The sequence below is a fragment of the Scyliorhinus canicula genome, chromosome 8 (assembly GCF_902713615.1).
Source record: "Scyliorhinus canicula chromosome 8, sScyCan1.1, whole genome shotgun sequence".
Classification (NCBI taxonomy): Eukaryota; Metazoa; Chordata; class Chondrichthyes; order Carcharhiniformes; family Scyliorhinidae; genus Scyliorhinus; species Scyliorhinus canicula.
The window spans coordinates 111,743,856-111,765,037 of record NC_052153.1 but is presented as its reverse complement, the minus strand read 5'-3'; the positions used below and the strand labels follow the sequence as shown (position 1 = coordinate 111,765,037).

General features: G+C 44.7%; 1 protein-coding gene across 5 annotated transcripts in view; it reads right to left on the bottom strand.

Annotated features, from left to right (window-relative positions):
- trim36 (tripartite motif containing 36) overlaps positions 1–21,182 on the bottom strand; it is a 122,211-nt gene that overhangs the window by 77,446 nt on the left and 23,583 nt on the right. For 3 of the 5 annotated variants that reach the window (XM_038805070.1, XM_038805072.1, XM_038805073.1), the window contains 3 exons: positions 19,221–19,546; positions 13,510–13,656; positions 13,060–13,155 (listed from right to left, as the gene is read on the bottom strand). In XM_038805070.1, coding sequence (XP_038660998.1) covers positions 13,060–13,155; positions 13,510–13,656; positions 19,221–19,546 — 569 coding nt within the window. Of the gene's footprint in view, positions 1–13,059; positions 13,156–13,509; positions 13,657–19,220; positions 19,565–21,182 lie in introns of all 5 variants that reach the window. The other 2 variants (XM_038805069.1, XM_038805071.1) reach the window with 1 other exon arrangement.

Sequence of the window (21,182 nt, the reverse complement as noted above, 5' to 3'; positions counted from 1 at the left end):
CGATTCCCAGCTTGGGTCACTGTCTGTGTGGAGTCTGCACGTTGTCCCGTGACTGCGTAGGTTTCCAGCAGGTCCTCCGGTTTCCTCACACAATCCCGAAATAAGTGCTTGTTAGGTGGATTGGACATTCTGAATTCTCCCTCAGTGTGTCCGAACAGGCGCCAGAGTGTGGCGACTAGGGGATTTTCACAGTAACTTCATTGCAGTGAAATAAGCCTACTTGTGACAATAATAAAGATTATTATTATTAATAAATAAAGACAATAACACAGGTTGTCTAAAGTGGACTTGGGAAATGAATTAAGTCAGTTGATAAGCAGTTGCAGACATTTAAGGAGATATTTTATAACTCTCAACAAAGACATATTCCATTGAGAAAGAAAGACTCTCTAAAAAGGATGAAATGTTTGTGTCTAATTAAGAAAGTTAAGGAATGTATCAAATTAAAGAAAAGGCATATTATATTGTGAAGGTCAGTGGTCGGCCAAAACGCTGAAAATAAATTAGAAATCAGCAAAGGATGATTTTTTTTAAATAGAGGGAAAGAACAGATTATGAGAGTAAACTAGTAAAAAAATATAAGAACAAACAACAGGAACTTCTACAAATATAAAAGATGAGACTGGGGAATTAATAATGGAAAACAAGGACATGATAGAGGCTTTGAGCAAAGTTTTGATCTACCTTAATGGTAGAAGGCATTAAAAGCATCCTAATAATAGTAAGAAAACAGCTGTGATGTATTTGAAACAAACATTATCGCTAGAGAAAAAGTATCAGTTAAACTAATGGGACTAAGGGCTGACAATTCCCCCAAACCCGATTGCTCCCATCCTCTTAAAATAAGTGGTTTCAGAGATGCTGGATGCCTTAAATGTTACCTTCCAAAATTCCACAGTGAGTTGAAAAACTGCAAATGTATCACCTCTATTCAAGAAATGAAGGAGACAGAAGATAGGAAACTGCAGGCAAGTTAGCCAAACATCTGTCACCGAGAAAATGTTGGAATCCATTATTAAGGAAGTGGCAGCAGAACATTTAGAAAATCATAATGCAATCAAGAGGAGCCAACTTGGTTTTATGAAAGGAAAATTATATTGACAAATGTATTTGACATCTTTGAGGATGCACGAAGTAGGGTGGATATTTGGATTTCCAAAAGGTACTTGATAAGGTGCCACATAAAAGGTAGATACAAAAGATGTAGGCAGGAATTCTCTGCCTGTTGGGATTCACTGTTCCCATTGGCATTGCATCACCACCCATGTGTTTCCCTGTGGTGTGAGGTGGCTTCAATGGGAAATCCCACAGACAAGCGGCAGGAAAATAGAATCCTGCCACCAGCGAACGGCATGCCACTGAGGCTGGGGGCCGGAGAATCCAGCCTAAGATCTGATCACATTGGGGGTGATATATTAGCATGCATAAAGGATTAGCTAAAGAAAACGAGAAACAAACGAGTAATTTTCAGGTTGTTATACCCACTCCCCCCAACGTTTACTCCCAGCTCTCCCCCCATTTTTAAATAGCACTCCAATCTCTTCCTGCACTGGTGAACGGAGCAGGCTTTTTCTCGGCTCTGTAAGCAGCGCAAAACACAGGGCTGAATGTGCTCAGCATGGGACTCTTTCATATCAGTTAAATCGTGCCCATAGCTAGTCTCAGGTGATCATGACCATGCTAACTATCATTGATTGTTGTAAATCCCTCTGTGGTTCATCTTCTTTCAGGAAGGAAATCAGCTCCCTTTACATGGTCTGGCCTAACATGCAACTCCAAATGCAAAGCAATATGGTTGACTCCTACCTGCCCTCTACAATGGGCTAGTTTCAGGGCAATTAGCAATAAGCAACAAAAAAAACCTCCTACACCTCTGCATCTTTGCAGTATTTCCTTTCCTTTGAGCCAGTTACTTCCTCAGCATGGCAATCTCCGGCAAATTGCCAGTCTTGACAGATATACACACACAGGAATTCCCCACCTTCCTCACTCAGGCTGGCTGAGACAGGAGCAGTGAAGCACCCCCGGCTGCATCAACGAGGAGTAATTGGGGCGCAGAGGTAAGGCACACCCCTTTTTTACAGCACTGGCTGCCGTAAAGAAGGTTGTTAATGGGACAACTAAATGGTAAGTGATTCAGACAACAGTGCAGGGGAGTGGGTGTTGGTGGGTGAAATTGTGTCGGACAGAGGGCCAGGGGGATGGGGAGTGAGAAGTGATTTATTTTTCCCTCTAACTCTTTCAGGGTAAAACTGACAGAACCATCCAAAATTTGCGATTGTCGGATGGTAACCAGCACTCTTGTCCAGAGGAAGTTAGCACTTCTGGGCAATTGCCAGGTAAATCCTTACATTGGAACCTGTGAGAGGATACCTCCCAAATCAATGCTGGAGAACCCGGAAGTTATAGGCCAGGTGAGGTAAATTACTTACACCAGTACATTACTGATCAAGCAAGTGCGTCACTGTCATAATCCTGGAAGAAATTTTAACCCCAAAATATATTTGAATAGTAATAACAAAGTGGTACTTTTTAAATCTAATTTATAATATTAGTACAAAAGTGTCCATAACAATTCCTTGACAGAGCAGGCAGATTATTGTGCAGAGGTGCAAGTCAGTTCTAATAAAGATTGTAAACTATTAGACTGAATAGATGCCAAGAACACGTAAATGTTCTGAGTAATTTGCATAACAGTTTACAGATCCAGTTACAAGTTTGGGTAGGTGCCAAGAGTATACTAGTTGTAAGAATGCAAAATTGAGTACTGCTGAAATCTAAACACGTGCAGAATATTCCATAGTTTGACAAATATTTACAGCACAGAAACAGGCTGGTGTTTATGCTGCAGGTGAGCCTCCTCCCATCCTTGTACCCACCAACATGATCCTTTCTACATGTGTTTATCCAGTTTCCACTTTAACACTTTGATGTTATTTTCCTATTCCCTGTTATCATGAGTTGCACATTCTAACCATTCCCTAGGTGAAGAGGTTTCTCCTCAACTCCCACTTTTATTTATTGGTGTCTATATTATATTTTGCTTGCTCATTCTGGACACCCCTGAAAGAGGAAACATCAAGGAATCTGATTGGACCAATTCCTGGTGGCTTTGTCACGCGACCTCCCATCTCCAATTGCCTTGTGCAGTCAAATAATTTTTCTTCCCATTTTCTAAATTTTTATAACAAATAAACAATGTAAGAATATGTCTTATTTATTCATCAGTATTTTTGTTTTCCCCTCACTGCCCTTGATAAGGTGGTGGCGAATCACCTTCTTGACCACTGCTGGAAATGTGGTATGGGTACACCCAGAGCACTGTTAAGAAGGGGGTTCCAGGATTTTGGCCCAGCGGCAGTGAAGGAACAGCAAAATTGAGCACGATTTAACTATCGCATTGTGGCCAGCGCAGCTCTGGGCACGCTTTTAAAGTAGTATTTCCAGCACTACGTGCCATTAAATATGGGAAGAGATCTCGCCAACACGGCAATCGAGAAATACGCGGCAAAACCCACCCGAAATACACTTAGAAATGTAATCATGCCAAGTGGTCAAGCTGCCAAGAACCTCGGGACACACTGCTCAAGAGTCGCCCGTCGGTGCTGCATGTGTCTGACGGGTTTGTGACTTGGGAGGATAACTTGCAGATGATGGAATTCCCATGTGCCTGCTGCCAGTGTCCCTCTAGATGGTAGAAGTTACAGGTTTCCAAGGTGCTGTCGAAGGACAGTTAGTGAGTTACTGCAGTGTTTCACGTAAAAGATAAACACGGCTGCCACTGTGCGTTGGTGTTGGAGGGAGTAAATCTTAACGTGCCAATCAAGTGGGCTATTTGTCCTGGATAGTGTTGACCTTCTTGAGTGTCGTTGGAGCTGCACTCATCCAGGGAAGTGGAGAGTATTCCATTACACTCCTGACTTGTGCCTTGTAGATGGTGGACAGGCTTTGGGGGTCAGAAGGTGAGTTACTCTGCTCAGAATTCCCAACCTCTGACCTTCTCTTGTAGCCACAGTGTTTATATGGCTATCCAACTCAGTTTCTCATCGATGGTAACCCGCAGTTTGTGATAGTGGAGGATTCAGTGATGATAATATCATTGATCATCAAGAGGAGGTGGTTAGGACTTTCATATTGGAGATAGTCATTGCCTGGCATTTTTGTGGCATGTACATTGCTCCCTCCAAGTTACACACCATCCTGATTTTGAACTATATCGCCGTTTCTTCACTGTCGCTGGGCCAAAATCCTGGAACTCCCTCCCTAACAGGAGGGTGTACCCATACCACAAACTGCTATGGTTAAAGGCGGCGGCTCCTCAACATCTTCTCAAGGGCAATTTGGGATGTGCAACAAATGCTGGCACTGCCAGTGAAGTCCACATCCCATTAAACAATAAAATAAAGCTCCCCTGATTGTCACCAGCTGTGTATGCATCTTACTTGTGCAGTGAGTTTCCCCTCTAAAATACTTAAATCCTCAGAGGCTTCCTCCATTTTGCGATACCCTCACATTCTCAGCCATGCCTCAGAAGCCTCACATCACCCTGGTATATCTTCTTTCAGATTCAGGCCTTGCCACTGGGAACAGGCATTTGCCATTGTTGTAGATACACACAATAGCAGGTGAGCACAGAGGATGGATCAGTTTTTAATGTCTTGGCCATCTGGGATTGGAGCATTAGCTCACCAAGAGTAAGGGAATTGAATTTACCACACCATTTCCACTCTCATTCCATCTACCATTGTTCTGAACCAGTCCCGAAAAAGAGCATGCAATGCAACATGCCTATTTTAGACAGGTGCCGGCGTGGGTTACGTATGGTCCCACCCGGTGGGACCTCGGAGTTCTGGATGCGATGGCCGCCCTGGTGGGGGAGCGGGGGGATCTGAAGTTCGAGTAAATCAAACTTCTACAGCGTACATTGGACCCCAATGCAATGTTTAGGTTTCAATGGACAAAGGGACCACTGTTAGCCACTCTGGAAACAGCCTAGGTACATTTCGAGAAGAACGTCTGTAAGCACATGAGGAGCATGAATATTTTTCTTGGCTGCAGAAATATGACACTAGCATTAAAAGGACATGTTAAAGGACTTGTAATCCAAGGCTCTGGAATAATAGTCTGGATCTTAAAACCTACCAGAGCAGCTGAAGGAATTTAAATTCAATTCATTAATAAATCTGGAATAAAATAGTACTCTATTAATAATGATCATGTAACTCATAGATTGTTGAAAAAATCCAACTGGTTCAAATATGTCCATAAGGTGAAGAAATCTACTGTCCTTAACCCGTCTGGCTTAAGTGTGACCCCAGACCAACAAGAATGTGACCGACTCTTAACTGCCCTCTGACAGCCACTCAGTTCAAGAGCAATAAATATTAGCATTTCTAACCCCACGACTGGCTTTTCACTGCTCCCCATCACTGAATTGAGTTCACAGTTACTCAGATCCAGAAAGAAGAACAACCAGGGCCGGGATTCTCCGATCCAGCAGCGGGTTGAAGAATCGGCGGAGGGTCGCAAGAATTGCGGCGCGCCACTCCGACGCAACCTCGCCGCCGCCCTGCCGATTCTCCGGTGCCGATTCTCGGGCACCCGCGGGATTGCTGTCGCGCCGGTTGGGGGCCGTTGAAAGCGCCCCCCGGCGATTCGCCTCGCTGTGACAGGCCTGTTGAGTTCGGCCGAGTCCCGCCAGCGTGGGTTACGTATGGTTCCACCCGGTGGGACCTCAGAGTTCTGGCTGCGGTGGCCGCCCTGGTGGGTGAGCGGGGGGATCTGACTCCGGGAGAGGGGGAGGGGCTCCACGGTGGCCTACCGAACGGCAGGTGGGCTAGTTCCGTGGGGGGCCGCTGTTCCTCCGCGCCGGGGCCCTGTTGGGCTCCGCCATATTCCCCGGGGCCGGCACGGTGACAGGAACCCACGCACATGCGCGGACTCGCGCTGGCCGTGACACGCATGCATGGACTCGCGCCAGCTGTGGCGTGCATGCACGGACCTGCACCGGCCATGGAGCGCCAGCTTTCGAGCGCTGGAGCAGCAGACATCACTCCGGCGCTGTACTAGCCTGGAGGTCCTTTGACACCGGAGTGGCTCGCGCCGCTTTTGATGCCGGCGTCAGAACTTGGCCAATGGATCGGAGAATCCTGGCCCATATTTTTCACATCTTTTTTCTGCCGCTGACCCCACGATCAGCCCTCAACACTCATTAAACAAATGCCAATAAGGCACAATTATCAAAACAGCTTGGGTTTCTAACGGTCCATCGCCCAATGTTTACCAATTATGAGAATTAGCCCCAAAGTCTCGTACAGATTATCTTGCCTGGCAAGAGGTCCTTCTTGTCTTCTTCCTAACAATTCAGATGACAACTTGGCTCTTGAAGAATGTTTATGCAAAGAGCAATTCAAATTTATCTTTTCATGACATTTCTGTTCCCCAATCAGAATCCACTTACATTGGTTTAATGGCTCTTCGGCAGCTAATGAACGGCTTACAAGTTAAAATTCCTGAACTTGTTGATGATGCAGCTGTAGGTGTGCACAAACTGAGGTGAAGCGAGTCGCAACAAAATGTTAGGAAGGTTAACTACCCAGAGTTCCCAGTTTATTAGGGTATAATGAGCAGTACAGCTAATCCCTAAACCTGAAGCTTGCCACTTTCTAACAAGGCCTGTGTTATATTACTAAATCTAACAAAAATGCTTGTGTTTGATCTGACTTCTCCACCACTCACCCATTCTGGCCTGTAAACAGGCCTTCCTTACTTTCCATTTGGCTCCATCACAGGAAACAAGACCACATGGCATAAGAGATCCATTTATCCCCTTCAAATTCCATAAATACCCGTGATTACCCAGAAAGCAATTTTATTAAACTTGGATAAACTTTCAGAATGGGATAGAAAGTAATAAAGACCAGCCCGAAATATTGAGTACATTGCACATTTAATACATCTGTTTGGATCTGTCCTTTAGAAGCCCAAATTTATTTTGAGTGTCGTTAGATAAATTCTAAAAATAAATGGAACTTAAGTCATTGTTGGAAAGAGCATTTTTGTAAAACAAAGAAGCTTTATTCAACATGTTGAATTCACATTTTTGTCTTAGGCTCTGCAAGCATTTTGTAAACATGGAGCAATTTGAAGTGTTATTAATGTATCAGAAATAAAACTGATATTGTACTAATAATATTCATTTGTAACATAGCTGTTCAGTCATTAATATGAAACCTGCTATTTTTAATTTTTACAAGAATAACTAATTCCCAGTCATAAATGTATAAACGAATGTGGAGAAGGTGCGGAGCTGGGACAGAGGGGTTGATTACCAGTGGGTCAGAAAGGGGGAAGAGTTTGTGCAGGGGGTCGCGATTGAAAGCACTAGCAACAGCGCCGATCCCGATGGCAGCGGGGAAATACTCAGGGAGTCTGGGAATAATAGCTTCATTGAGAATTTAGAGGCAGTTTCGCCAACGCTTCGGGTTGGGGGCGGGTTCAAGGGAAATGCCGATTCGAGGAACCACAGATTTGAGCCAGGGAAGTGGGATGGAAGTTTTCGGAAATGGAAGGAGAAGGGGATTAAGACACTCTGGGCGGAATTCTCCGCAGGGGGCCGAATTCGTGAAGGCCATCGTGAACTCGGCCGAGGTTCACGACGGCCTCGGAGCCCGCTCCCCGCACCTAATTCACCCCCACCCAGGGGGCTAGGAGCGGGCCTCCGTCTTTCGCGGCAGCGACCTCGTCGTGCCGAGAATGACGTGCGTCCGGCGCATTTGTGAAGTCATCCGCGCATGCGCGGGTAGCCGGTTCCAACCCGCGCATGCGCGGATAACTTCATCGCGCAGACGGCATGAACCCGCGCATGCGCGGTGGCCGTCTTTCTCCTCAGCCGCCCGGCAAGATGTGGCGGCTTGATCTTGCCGGGCGGCGGAGGGGAAAAGAGTGCGCCCGTTTTGGACGCTGGCCCGACGATCGGTGGGCACAGATTGTTGGCCTGTCCTCTCCCGAGCACAGTCGTGGTGCTCCCGTGCTCCCGTCCCAATCGGGCCCCTAGATGCCCCAAATGGGCATCTGCCGCCCGTTTCACGAATGCAGCGACCAGGTGTGGTTGCTGCCGTGTTGAAACGGGCCTGAAGAGCCGGCCGCTCGGCCCATCGGGCTCGGAGAATCGTCGATCGCCGTGAAATACGGCGAGCGGCGATTTTTCCGAGCCGGGGGGCGGGGGGGGGGGGGGGGGGGGGGGGGGAGAGAATTGCAGGGGTCGTAAAAAATGTCGGGGGCCCTCCCGCGATTCTCCCAGGCCGCGTGGGGAGCGGAGAATTCCGCCCAAAAAGATTTGTTTCTTAGGGGTCAGTTTGCAGGATTGAAGCAGCTGGAAGCAAAGTATGGGCTGAAGCAGGGGAAATGTTTAGTTACATGCAGGTTCGAGATTTTACCAGAAAGGAGATACAGAGCTTCCCGGTGGAGCCGGCCGCCACATTGCTGGAGGAGGTGCTGACGACAGGGGGACTGGAGAAGGGGGTAGTGTCAGCGGTTTGTGGAGCTATTTTGGAAGAGGAGAGGGCACCACTGGAAGGGATCAAAGCAAAGTGGGAGGAAGAGTTGGGAGAGGATATGGAGGAGGCGTTCTGGTGTGAGGTGCTCCGGAGAGTGAATGCCTCCACCTCGTGTGAGAGGTTGGGGCTGATACAACTGAAGGTGATATACAGAGCACACCTCATGAGGGCGAGGATGAGCCGGCTCTTTGAAGGAGTAGAAGATGTGTGTGAACGTTGCGGGGGGTGGGGGGCTAATCACGTTCATATGTTTTGGTCCTGTCCAAAGCTAGAGGATTACTGGAAGAAGGTTTTTAGGGTAATTTCTAAAGTGGTGCACGTGAAACTGGACCCGGGCCCCCGGGAGGCCATATTCGGAGCATTGGACCAGCCAGGGTTGGAAATGGGTGCGGAGCCAGATGTTGTAGCCTTCACCTCGTTGATCGCCCAAAGGCGGATCCTGATAAGTTGGAGAGCAACCTCTCCACCCTGTGCCGTGGCATGGCGGGGGGACCTGTTGGAATTCTTGACTCTTGAGAAGGTTAAGTTTGAACTGAGGGGAAGGATGGAGGGGTTCTACAATTCATGGGCATTATTCATGATGCACTTTCAAGAACTGGATAACATCGAACATTATTTGGGGCGGGTGGGCTGTGTGTGTTAATGGCGAGTATGGGTGATTCCTGATTCCTCTTTGGCATTTGTTTGTGTGAACATGGGGCTAATGGTTGGGGTTTGGTGGGAGGATGGGATCGTTGTTATTGATATGGGGATTGACATATTTGTTACTGATTAATGTTTATTGTTGGTGGGTGTACATTTGGGAGAAAATGTGAAAAAGGAGAATAAAAAATATTTTAAAAAAAATAAATGTAGAAATGAACTATAGTGGAGTTTTAATACGTTGAATATCTCAATACATCAAAGTTTGATATTGCTTTGCTACATTTGTTTCATTTTAGTTTGATAAATATCAAAATTAAACTTTGATTTTTCCAATTAATTTTGTGCTTCCATTCAGTGGCATTTGCCGGTGTCTAATTAATTTAAAATTAATCTTCAATGTCTCTGTGAATCCTGCCATTTTTAATTTCACAAAATTAAGTAAATCCCTAGATTTTGTGGCCGCCACTCAGCAGCATTCACCTGCATTTATTTCATATGAAATATATTAGATCTGTCAAGGTCTAATTCCACTTTCCTGGAATCTCAACCCTTCTCCTCTGCTTTCCTTGTTCTTGTCCTTCTGCTCAGCTACAATGGTCAAAATGTATTGCTCACTAAGAATATGTTTGGAGTACTGTGTGCAGTTTTGAGCTGTCATCCACGGGAAGAATGTTCAGGCAATAGAGAGGGCCCAGGAGGTATAGAAACAAGATAAATGTTGGTCTAAATTTAGACATAGAGTTGGGACATAGGACAGAAGGACATTTCCTGCATAAAGGGTTTTGATGCAGTGTAATGTACTACCAGGGGTGGTCACTGAAGCAGAGATCATGGGATCAGCTTTAACTGCTATTGCTGAGCAGAAATCGAGTCCAATACACTCAAATCCCACCTCAATTACAGGAGGTGGTGACAATCACCTGCAACGAGTCAGGCACTTGTTACACAAGAAGATAGGTTTCCCAGGACATCATCGGGTCCAACTATATTTTTTTCTGTGGATAGAACACTGGTGGCTTCCCCTCTGGGCAATAGTTCTTGGGATCTGGATTCAGGGTCACAGAGGCCCAGGTAGGTGTAAATTATTTAATTTTTTTACAGATTTCCTTGGGCCTCCCCTACTTCAGGGAACCCAAACCCCAGTCCGACCATCATTTCTTCCCCCAAACCTTTTTATACTAGGCCCATTCCCCTGCCTTCGTACTGGCATCCTATTAAGGCCTGCGGCTGGGCTCCTAATACTCTCAACCCAATCAGAGGGGCCTGCAGCTCTAAAGAAGGGGGTGCTGCTGAAGCTGGTCGGAAATGCAGAGATGCCTCAAAATGGAGACACTATCAGTGAGGGAAAAAAATACTTAGAGGTGGTCCGGTGGCAGATCTTGTGGAATGGAGATTAAAGCCCTCCTAGGAAAGCGAGGAGGAGGGGGAATCTTTGGGCCTATGGGCAGCCTTTTCTATGGTCCTGTTAACGGGACGTGGAGCCTCCAGCTCTGATTGTACCTCAGCCTAATAGGGAGGCCTCCTCCTGAGTCACCTGGAAAATGCTGGTGAGCTCAATAAAAATTGCCTTAATTAGTGACTTAATTATTTAAGTTGGCTGCCAGCCTCCTTGGAATAGGTAATTGGTTCACATCCCAGCTCCCCGTTGCCTCGAAGGCTCTCCAGCAGCAAGAATGTATTGGTGAGCACCATTTTCTCAGCAACCCCACTTCCAACCTAATGTTCATGGGCTGAAAATTCCTACCATTAGTTTTAGCCTGAGTTCACATCCCTGATTTTGAGCTGTTAGCGTTGTGACTGGTTACTGAAAGACTGGTCTGGATTGTACGGTGGGACACTACTACAGTGTTCATACAAGGTAAATTTGGGTCTGACCTAGGACCACTAGCAGCCTGAGACTAGAGCCTGTGTGACACTTAACACTGGAGCATTCAGAAAAGCAGCACTGGTCCTGCAGCAGAAATCATGTTAAATTGGAGTCTCGATTAGGCAATGCATTTCACTGCTTCCTATGAACTTGATTTATTAAAACCATTCTGTAAGAGAGCGAGTAAGATTGCAAGTAGGTTGAATATTTATGGTTGAATAAAAGCTTTACTTGTCTGCCATGGCTCAGTTGGTAGCACCAGAGAGTCAGAAGGTGGTCGCTTTAATGTAGGACTTGAGCTGAAAACTCAAGGCTCAGACCCCTGAGTTCAGTGCTGAGGAATTGTGCACTGGCAATCTGCTCTCTCAGGTGGACATAGAAGATTCCACAGTATTATTTTGACAATGAGCAGGGAGTTATCTCCAGTGTACTGGTCAATATTTATTCTTTAATCAACATCATAAAAACAGATTATATAGTCCCTATCACATTACAGCTTATGGGTGTTTGCTGTGTACAAATTGGCTGCTGTATTTCCTGCATTGGAATAGTTACTACACTTCAAAACTATTATATTGACTGCAAAAGATTTTGGGGGTTACTGAGCTTGTGAAAACCACTATGCAAATCTTTCTTTATTTTGACAGCGTGTATAATGAGAAATTACTTGTCTGATCTCTTCCTCCAATTTTCTTCCCTCTCCCTTTAAGCTTTCCCATGGTGGTGACAGTTCCATGGGAAGCAGCCATCTTCCAGCAGCTATTTTTAAGATGGATAACGAAAGGAATGGAAAAGAAAATGTAATCAAAATATCAGTCCATGGAGGAGTGGAAGCAGGACAGGCAACGGAGGAGTTGAAAGTATCTAAAGGTACAAGTGCAGCAGCATTCAGTGGAAATAAACAGTCTGGAACCCGGAGTTGAAGAACGACCACACATTTCTGAGTAACTGAAACATATAATCAGGGCGCTGAAGGACCAAGAGAAAGTTGACCTCCTGTACACACACAAGTTGTTTTTATATTCTTTGTTATTTGCATTGGGCATAATGAGATCAGGTTTGCAACCCTACTTAACAGGGTAGATGCGGAGAGAATGGTTCCCCTTATGAGAACATCTAGAATGAGATGGCATAGTTTAAAAATAAGTGGTCTTCCATTGCATAGAATTTACAGTGCAGAAAGAGGCCATTCGGCCCTGCTCTGGCCCTTGGAAAGAGCACCCTACTTAAGTCCACACCTCCACCCTGTCCCCGTGACACAGTAACCCCACCTAACCTTTTGGGCACTAAGGGGCAATTTATCATGGCCAATCCACCTAACCTACACATCTTTGGACTGTGGGAGGAAACCGGAGCACCCGGAGGAACCCACGCAGATATGACGAGAAATGGCATACTCCACACAGACAGTCACCCAAGGTTAGAATTGAACCTGGGGCCCTGGAGCTTTGAGGCAGCAATGCTAACCACTGTGCCACCATGCCGTCTATTTAAGATGGTGATGAGGATTTTCTTTTCTCAGAGGATTGTTTGTCTTTGGAATTCCCTTCCACAGAGAGCAGTGGTGGTTGGGTCATTATCTAACTCAGCCTTGAATCCCCTACCTCTACCCCTATTATAATATAACTGCTCATCATTGTCTCCAACCTTTGCTCCAATTTCCTTCCCTGTCCACCTAAATTTGCCCATGCTGGGACACAGCGCAATTGGTGGCATCTACTTAAAAGAAGATCAGGATAAGAAATGGAAACCGCAAGTGGCAGTTAAGAGGTTTTTTTTCGGCTTCCTTTTCTATTTTCCCTCACACTCAGTTTGGACTGTTGCAAAAACAAGACCAGTGATAATAACAGGAGAAATGTTTGCTCCACTTTCTGATTACCAGTTTGGTCTCTTTGCTTTCTTGAAATATCCTCCTTGTTGTTAAAAGACATTATAATAAGATAACCTAACCATAGGCTGCAAGGAACTTTTATTCCAGCCAATTCCTACCTCTGTCTGGTCAATCATGTGCTCCAGTTGAAAGATCTGAGTTTTCACTTGGTCTTCTTTGCTGATGAGGTAACCGATACTCTTAGACAGCTTCTCCTGTTGTCATAACAACAAAGCGTACCGCAGTGTGAAACCAGAGAACACTATTCAAATCACACCAACTAGCAACGTGTCCTCAATATCTCACTTTACACAGACACAAAGCAACCAACAATTATGAGACTTATGGAAACCAAATATATATAAAAGAGTAAATAGATAAATAGTGAGCCCATGAATCAGGAAAGTCACTGATACATTAAAGTCATTAAGCATTTAAGATCCAATTGTGTACAAGCAGTAGAGGGAGTGGAAATTGGAGCATTTTTAATGTCATGATATTGGAGAACATAATAAGCACTTTTCAAAAATGGAAGCAGTCGCTCTTGTCCTTCTATCAACATAACCTACCTTAAGTACTTTGTAGGCACTGCTCATAGAGGTTACTTTATGATTGGCATGTGACCCGCCGAGTTTACAGAGATGGCACACGGGCCTTCTGCATACCTCGCAATACATGGTGACTTTTTCCATATCGTGCTCAGGACACATCAGAATCTGTTGACAAGTGGATCAGGGGAAAGAATCAAACAAGACATTAAAATTATTGTCATTTAGTACCACAATTCAAACTGCACAATCCAGACATTCGGATAAAGTTTAGTCAATTTCTGTATTCCCACAGTGTGTTAATTATTTATCGATTGTGTTTAATTATATGCAGGTGGAAGGCATTAGTTGAGGTTTCACTCGAGTCACTTATTGAAACTGTGATGGGACTGAGTTAGGAGATGTATGCTTGCAATATTTCCCTTTGTAAATAAATATTAGATGAAATAAAGATTGGCTCCAGTACTATCCTTCACCAAATGGCTTTCTGATGGGATTTTCCATGCCCCCCACCCCCCTGGTGGCGTATTTCACGGCAGCAGAGGCAGTCCACCATTGATTGGCGGTGTAATCTCCTGATCCTGTCACTTATCAACAACAGGGATTCCCATTCCATGTACCCCGCCACCAGTAAACCTGGGGTAGGGGCTCGCTGTCAGCAGGACCAGAAGATCCCGCCAGCAAGAACAGCTGGAAAATTCCAGCAAATGCCCCGCACTCCAAGAGTGCCAAAAAATGATGAAGGTTGTTGTCAAAGGTGAAGAGTATCACAACGTCTTCATCTTCGACAACATGTTCTTCATCCAGACACACAGAACAGCCATGGGGACCAAATTCGCAAGTCAATGTGCCAATATCTTCATGCACAAGTTTGAACAAGACTTCCTCACCGCACAGGACCTTCAACTGACGTTATACACCAGATACATCAATGACATTTTTTTCCTTTGGACCCACGGCGAAGAATCACTGAAATGACTACACGATGACATCAATAAGTTCCATCCCACCATCAGACTCACCATGGACTACTCTCCAAAATCAGTTGCATTCTTGGACACACTCATCTCCATCAAGGACGGTCACCTCAGCACTTCGCTTTACCGCAAGCCCACAGATAACCTCACGATGCTCCACTTCTCCAGCTTCCACCCTAAACACATTAAAGAAGCCATCCCCTATGGACAAGCCCTCCGTATACACAGGATCTGCTCAGACAAGGAGGAGCGTAACAGACATCTACAGACGCTGAAAGATGCCCTCGTACGAACGGGATATGGCGCTCGACTCATCGATCGACAGTTCCAACGCGCCACAGCAAAAAAACGCACTGACCTCCTCAGAAGACAAACACGGGACACAACCGACAGAGTACCCTTCGTCGTCCAGTACTTTCCCGGAGCGGAGAAATTACGACATCTTCTTCGCAGCCTTCAACACATCATCGATGAAGATGAACATCTTGCCAAGGTCATCCCCACACCCCCACTACTGGCCTTCAAACAACCACGCAACCTCAAACAAACCATTGTTTGCAGCAAATTACCCAGCCTTCAGAACAGCGACCACGACACCACACAACCCTGCCAGGGCAATCTCTGCAAGATGTGCCAGATCATCGACATGGATACCACCATTACATGTGAGAACACCACCCACCAGGTACTCGGTACAGATTTGTGCGGCTCGGCCAACGTTGTCTACCTCATACGCTGCAGGAAAGGATGCCCCGAAGCGTGGTACATTGGCAAGACCATGCAGACGCTGCTACAATGAATGAACGGGCATCGCGCAACAATCACCAGGCAGGAATGTTCCCTTCCAGTTGGGGAACACTTCAGCAGTCAAGGGCATTCAGCCTCTGATCTCCGGGTAAGCGTTCTCCAAGGCGGCCTTCAGGACGCGCGGCAATGCAGAATCACCGACAGAAACTTATAGCCAAGTTCCGCACACGAGTACGGCCTCAACCGGGACCTGGGATTCATGTCGCATTACATTCACCCCCCACCATCTGGCCTGGGCTTGTGAAATCCTACCAACTGTCCTGGCTTAAGACAATTCACACCTCTTTAACCTGGGGTTACCCCCATCTTGGATCTGTAAAGATTAGATTACCTGCAAATGCTCGCATTCTAAGCATTGTCTGGCATCTTTGAATTTCTCTATTTATATGTTTCTGGAACATACCTCTTCATTCACCTGAGGAAGGACCAGTGCTCCGAAAGCTAGTGTTTGAAACAAACCTGTTGGACTTTAACCTGGTGTTGTAAGACTTCTTACTGTGCTCACCCCAGTCCAACGCCGGCATCTCCACATCATGGCCATGGGTGATGGGAGAGGTGTTGGGTATGGTGGAGGAGTGGACTAGATTGTCTCAGAGGGAACGGTCTCTGTGCAATGCTGACAGAGGGAGTGAAGGGAAGATGTGTTTGGTGGTGGCATCACGCTGGAGTTGGCAAAAATGGCGGATGATTATGGGGGTAATAGATGGCACGCATGTTGCCCTGCACTTACCAGGCCATTGGAGAGTGCCCTATGTTAACAGAAAGGGGTTCCACTCCCTGAACTTACAGCTCATGTGCGACCACCAGGTGAAGATAATGCAACTGTGTACACACTACCCAGGCAGTACGCACGACAGCTACATCCTGGTCCTAGACCCAACCACAAGGGAAAACATCCTCTCAATGTCTAATAAGATGCTGGATCTTTACCCCTTTGACACTGGCCCCGGAATGTCTCTATCTTTCCTGGGTGGAGGAAGATGGATTGCCTTTGGCTGCAATAGATACAGGCCTAACAAATCAATTTCAATAAAAAATGAGGTGGTGTTTCTAGCCATTCGCCTTGTTGTTTCCTATGACTTTCAGGCAGCTGGATAAAGTATTCAGGAAACCACAAAGCAGCCCCAGGAGTCTGCATCTGGTAGGTCACCTCACTCCTAGAAAACAAGATGGGACTTTTTAAACATCAATTTATGGGACATGGGTATCGCTGGCTAAGTCATATATTGTCCATCCCTAATTACCCTTGAGAAGTTGATAATGAGCTGCCTTTTTAAGCTGCTGCTTTCTCTAAGGTCCAGGTACACCCACTGTGCAGTTAGGGAAGGAGTTCCATGATTTTGACCCAGCAACATTGAAGGAACGGCAATATATTTCCAAGTCAGGATGATGAGTGACTTGGAGGGGTGGTCTCAAGTATCTGCTGCTCTTGTCCTTCTAAATGGTAGTAGTCATGGGTTTGGAAGGTGCTGCCGAAGGAAACTTGGTGAGTTCCTGTAGTGTACCTTGTAGATGGTACACACGGCTGCTACTGTTCGTCCATGGTGGAGGGTTTGAATGTTTGTGGAAGGGGGGACAATAAAGCGGACAGCTTTGTCCTGGATGGTGTTGAGCTTCTTGATTGTTGTTGGAGCTGCATTCATCCAAACAAGTGGGGAGTATTCCATTACACTCCACTACACTGCATATACTTGTGCTTTGTAGATGGTGGACAGGCTTTGGGTAGTCAGGAGATGAGTTACTCACCCAGGATTCCTAGCCTTTGGCCTGTTCTTGAAGCCACAGTATTAATATGACTAGTCCAGTTCAGTTTCTGATCAATGATAATCTCCAGGATTCGGATATTGGGGATTCAGGGATGGTAATGCCATTGAATGTCAAGGGGTGTACATTAGATTCTCTCTTTTTGAACATTCTCATTGTCTGACACTTGTGTGCATGAATGTTATTACCACTTGTCATCCCGCCCCAGACTGTTTCAGTATTTGAGGAGTCATGAATGGTGCTGAACATTGTGCAGTCATCTGCAAAAGTCTCCACTTATGATGGAAGGGAGGTCATTGATGGAGCAGCTGTAGATGGTTGGGCTCAGGACACTAGACTGGGGAACTCCTGGGCTGGAATTCTCCGGTCTTGGGGATACCCTTTTCCTGTTGGCCAGCACTCCTGCCAGCAGTTGCCGCGCCGGCGTGGTCTGGCTTCAATGGGAAATCCAATTGACAAGCTGAGGGAGTATAAAATCCTGCTGCCAGCAAATAGTGCACGGCAGAGAAACTGGCGGACCGGAGAATCCTGCCCCAGGTGCCCTGAAGCTGAGATGCTCGACCACCCCATAACAAAGATACTTTAAAATAATATAATTCTGAAAGTTCCAACCAGAAAATTAACTTCACAGGCTAGGAAGATTCAAGCTTCATAGTCCTCATTTTTGTTAAACTATACAATCTCAGTTGGACTGGCAACAAGAGCATCACAATTAGCACTCAGGAAGGCAACACAGGAACATAGGAACTAGAGTAGGCCTTTCAGCCCGTCGAGCGTGCTCCACCATTTCATGCGATCATGGATGACTGGACACTTCAATGCCTTTTACACCCACTATCTCCATAATCCTTCACGTTATTGTTAATCAGAAATCTATCAATCTCTGCTTCAAGCATACACAATGACTAAACTTCCACAGCCCTCTGGGGTAGAGAATTCCAAAGATTCACACTCCTCTGTGTGAAGAAACTATGACCCATGTTCCACAAAGACCTATTGGCAATACATGTCCATGTGAATCAGGTTCAGCTGTGATATCCCCCAACTTTGATGGCAATTTTTTTTCAAACTAAAGCATGAAAAATATTCAGTTGGGTGAGGTAGCACTGGGGAGATGGCATCACACCCCAGCTTGTAGGACAGAAAAGCAAATTATGTTTCAAAATAAATAAATTTGATATTTTCAATTAGGACATTGCTTTTTTTGTTTAGATGATATTTGCAGCTATTCCTCAAGAACTATTCACAATCTTAAGGGAATGATGTGCAGCTGTCATACATTTGTGGGTAAAATGACTACAACATCTGTAACATATTCATCAGCAGATATGATAAGAATGTCATAACCAGCACTATATTTGCATGATTGACTGACAGGGGATCTGTAACTCTAATTAGAGATCACATCCTTTTAAGGAAAAAAGGAAACTGGTGACTACTGGGAATCACTCAACTTAGCCACATGATTGTGAAAAAATTAATGATTAAATTGTCAAATTGGGATTTTCAAATTTAGAGAGTTACAGTAACTTACTTAACAAAACATGGTCATAACATTACAGCAATAAAATAAACATTTCTTTATTTGAAACCAATTTCCTCTACTTTGATCTATCACATTACATTAATGTCCTCAAGGGAAATGCTTACCTTAAAGGTTGATCTGAGCATTTGAGTCAGAATGAATAACTAAGAGAATGATTTCAACTGTGCAACCTACTCAAAGTCTCCTCTTTTTAGTTTAACTAGCAAAATATATTTCTGTTTTTAATGAATAAATACAAAACATCTATAACATACTATAACAAGATCTCTACTCATAAGATACTTCTAATTATTACTGACGATCTTGGCTCAAAGCTCATTAGACATGCCACAATCAACGATTCAATGCTGCCCATTGACTCTCTGTAGTCAGCAAATTAATTAGTAATAAAGCACTTTCTTCAGAAAAAGTCTTTGGCCCATTCCTGTTTGTGTGTTTGAAGAGAAAGCTGAGTGATGACTGATAGGACTATGTATTTATATCTTCACATATCTTGGAATGAAATGGGAAGTGACTTGTGTACTTTTTTTAATCAAGATATTGCACTTTGAATAAAATGTCTGAAGAAATAAATGCATTTCTGACAATGCCTTTCTGGAATATGTTGTATGAAAATAACGATAAGAGAAGCTCTGTACCTTAGGTCGGAAGTTGGTTGTTGGTCCTACATACTCATGCTGGGCCTTTGGAGTTCCCCAAGGATGATGAATTTTGAAGCACTCATTGCAGTAGCTCGCCTTGCAGTCCATACAGCTTTTAGTGGCCTCCAGTGGTGGGGGCTTGCAGAGATTGCACATGATAGCCACGGCTGCTCTCGCAGCCTGTCTGTATCTTTCTACAATCGTTTCCAAGGTGAAGTTTCGGAACAGACCGCTAAGGCCACGTTCTCCCAGGTCGACATCATGTTCGCAGCTAGGACAAGGGAAGGTGGTGACTCCTTGGCTGTGGATCGTTCGTTTCCAGCCTGAATGGGCAGCAGATCCTTTTTTAGTCAACCAATACATGAAAAAAATGGGAAGGTGCAGAGAAAGGACAGATAAGGGGAAGAGGAGAAAAGAGAGCATTGGCAGAGTAGTAAAATTATATAGATTAGAATGACAGTATAGTACAGCACAGAAGGAAACCATTCAGTTCATCAAGACTGCACTGGTTGTTCAAAGAGAAATACAGTTAGACCCACCACCTGCTCCTTCCCAAGTCCTTACAATCTTTTTCTTTCAAGTATTTATGCAATTCCTTTTTGAAGGCTAGAATTGAATCTTCATCCACCACTTCACCAGACAGTGCATTTCAAATCCCAATGACTCATTGGCTAAAATGTTTTATTTCCTCATGTCGCCCCCAGTTTTAATCTGTGGCTTCTGATTCACAACCTTTAAGTCACTTTAAAGAGAAACAGTTTCTCTTTGTGTTCTCTATCTAAACCTGGAACAAAGCTCCTCTTAGCCTTCCCTGCTCTCCGAAGAGTTTCTCCAGTTGATCAATGTAACCATAATCACTCATCCCTGGAACCATTCCAGTAAATCTCTTCTGTAGAACTCTCTAAAGCCTTCCCACCCTTCTTAAAGGTTGGTACTCCAAACTGGATACAATGCGCCAGCTGAACTGAACAAGTGTTTTAGTTATTGTTTAAATATGTTCAGCATAGGCTTTGCGTAATTTCCTGACTTTTGTACTCTAATAATATTTTTTATTAGTGACACAAGTAGGCTTAATACTGCAATGAAGTTACTGTGAAAAACCCCTAGTCGCCACATTCCTGTGCCTGTTCAGGTACACAGAGGAAGAATTCAGAATGTCCAATTCACCTAACAAGCACGTCTTCTGGAACTTGTGAGAGGAAACCGGAGCATCCAGAGGAAACCCACGCAGACATGGGGAGAATGTGCAGACTCCGCACAAAGTGACCTAAGCCGGGAATCGAACCCGGGTCCCTGGAGCTGTGAAGCAACAGTGCTAACCACTATGCTACCATGCCGCCCAAGCTTCTATATCCCATATACTTTTAATTTGTTTGTTAACCTATCTTGCCATCTTCCAATATATGTTCACATACACACCCTGATCTCTCAGTTCTTGTACTCTCTTTAAAATTATGCATTTAGCTTTTCACATGCCATGAAAACATTTTCTGTAGATTAGCAAAACCTATTTACGAAGCAATGTAAATCCATTTCCAATACTAACACAACATCTGTTCACCCAGAAAATAATTGACCATCAGAAGGGGCATTGGCCTTGGGTGCCAGATATTTTTAAGCAATGCAACTTAAAAAAGGAACTCCTGGGTCAATGTTCCATTACACAGAAAATAAAAGTAGTAAGTGGATTTAACTTTTGAAACCTTCTCATCAAATTTTTAAAGTTAATGTTAATGCCACAACAATTTTGGATGCTGAAGCTTGCATTGCAGTTCCATGCAAGAATTGTTTTGTAATTCTGCAGAGCTATGAATTGAAATAGTGCAAGCTGACAAGAGGAGATGTTTTTAATTAGATTAATTATCACACTTAATTAAGCTTCTGTTTATTTAGAAAATATTAGATTGGCCCACCTACAAACATAGAACTACAATTCTGAATCTAATTTGGAACATCAAG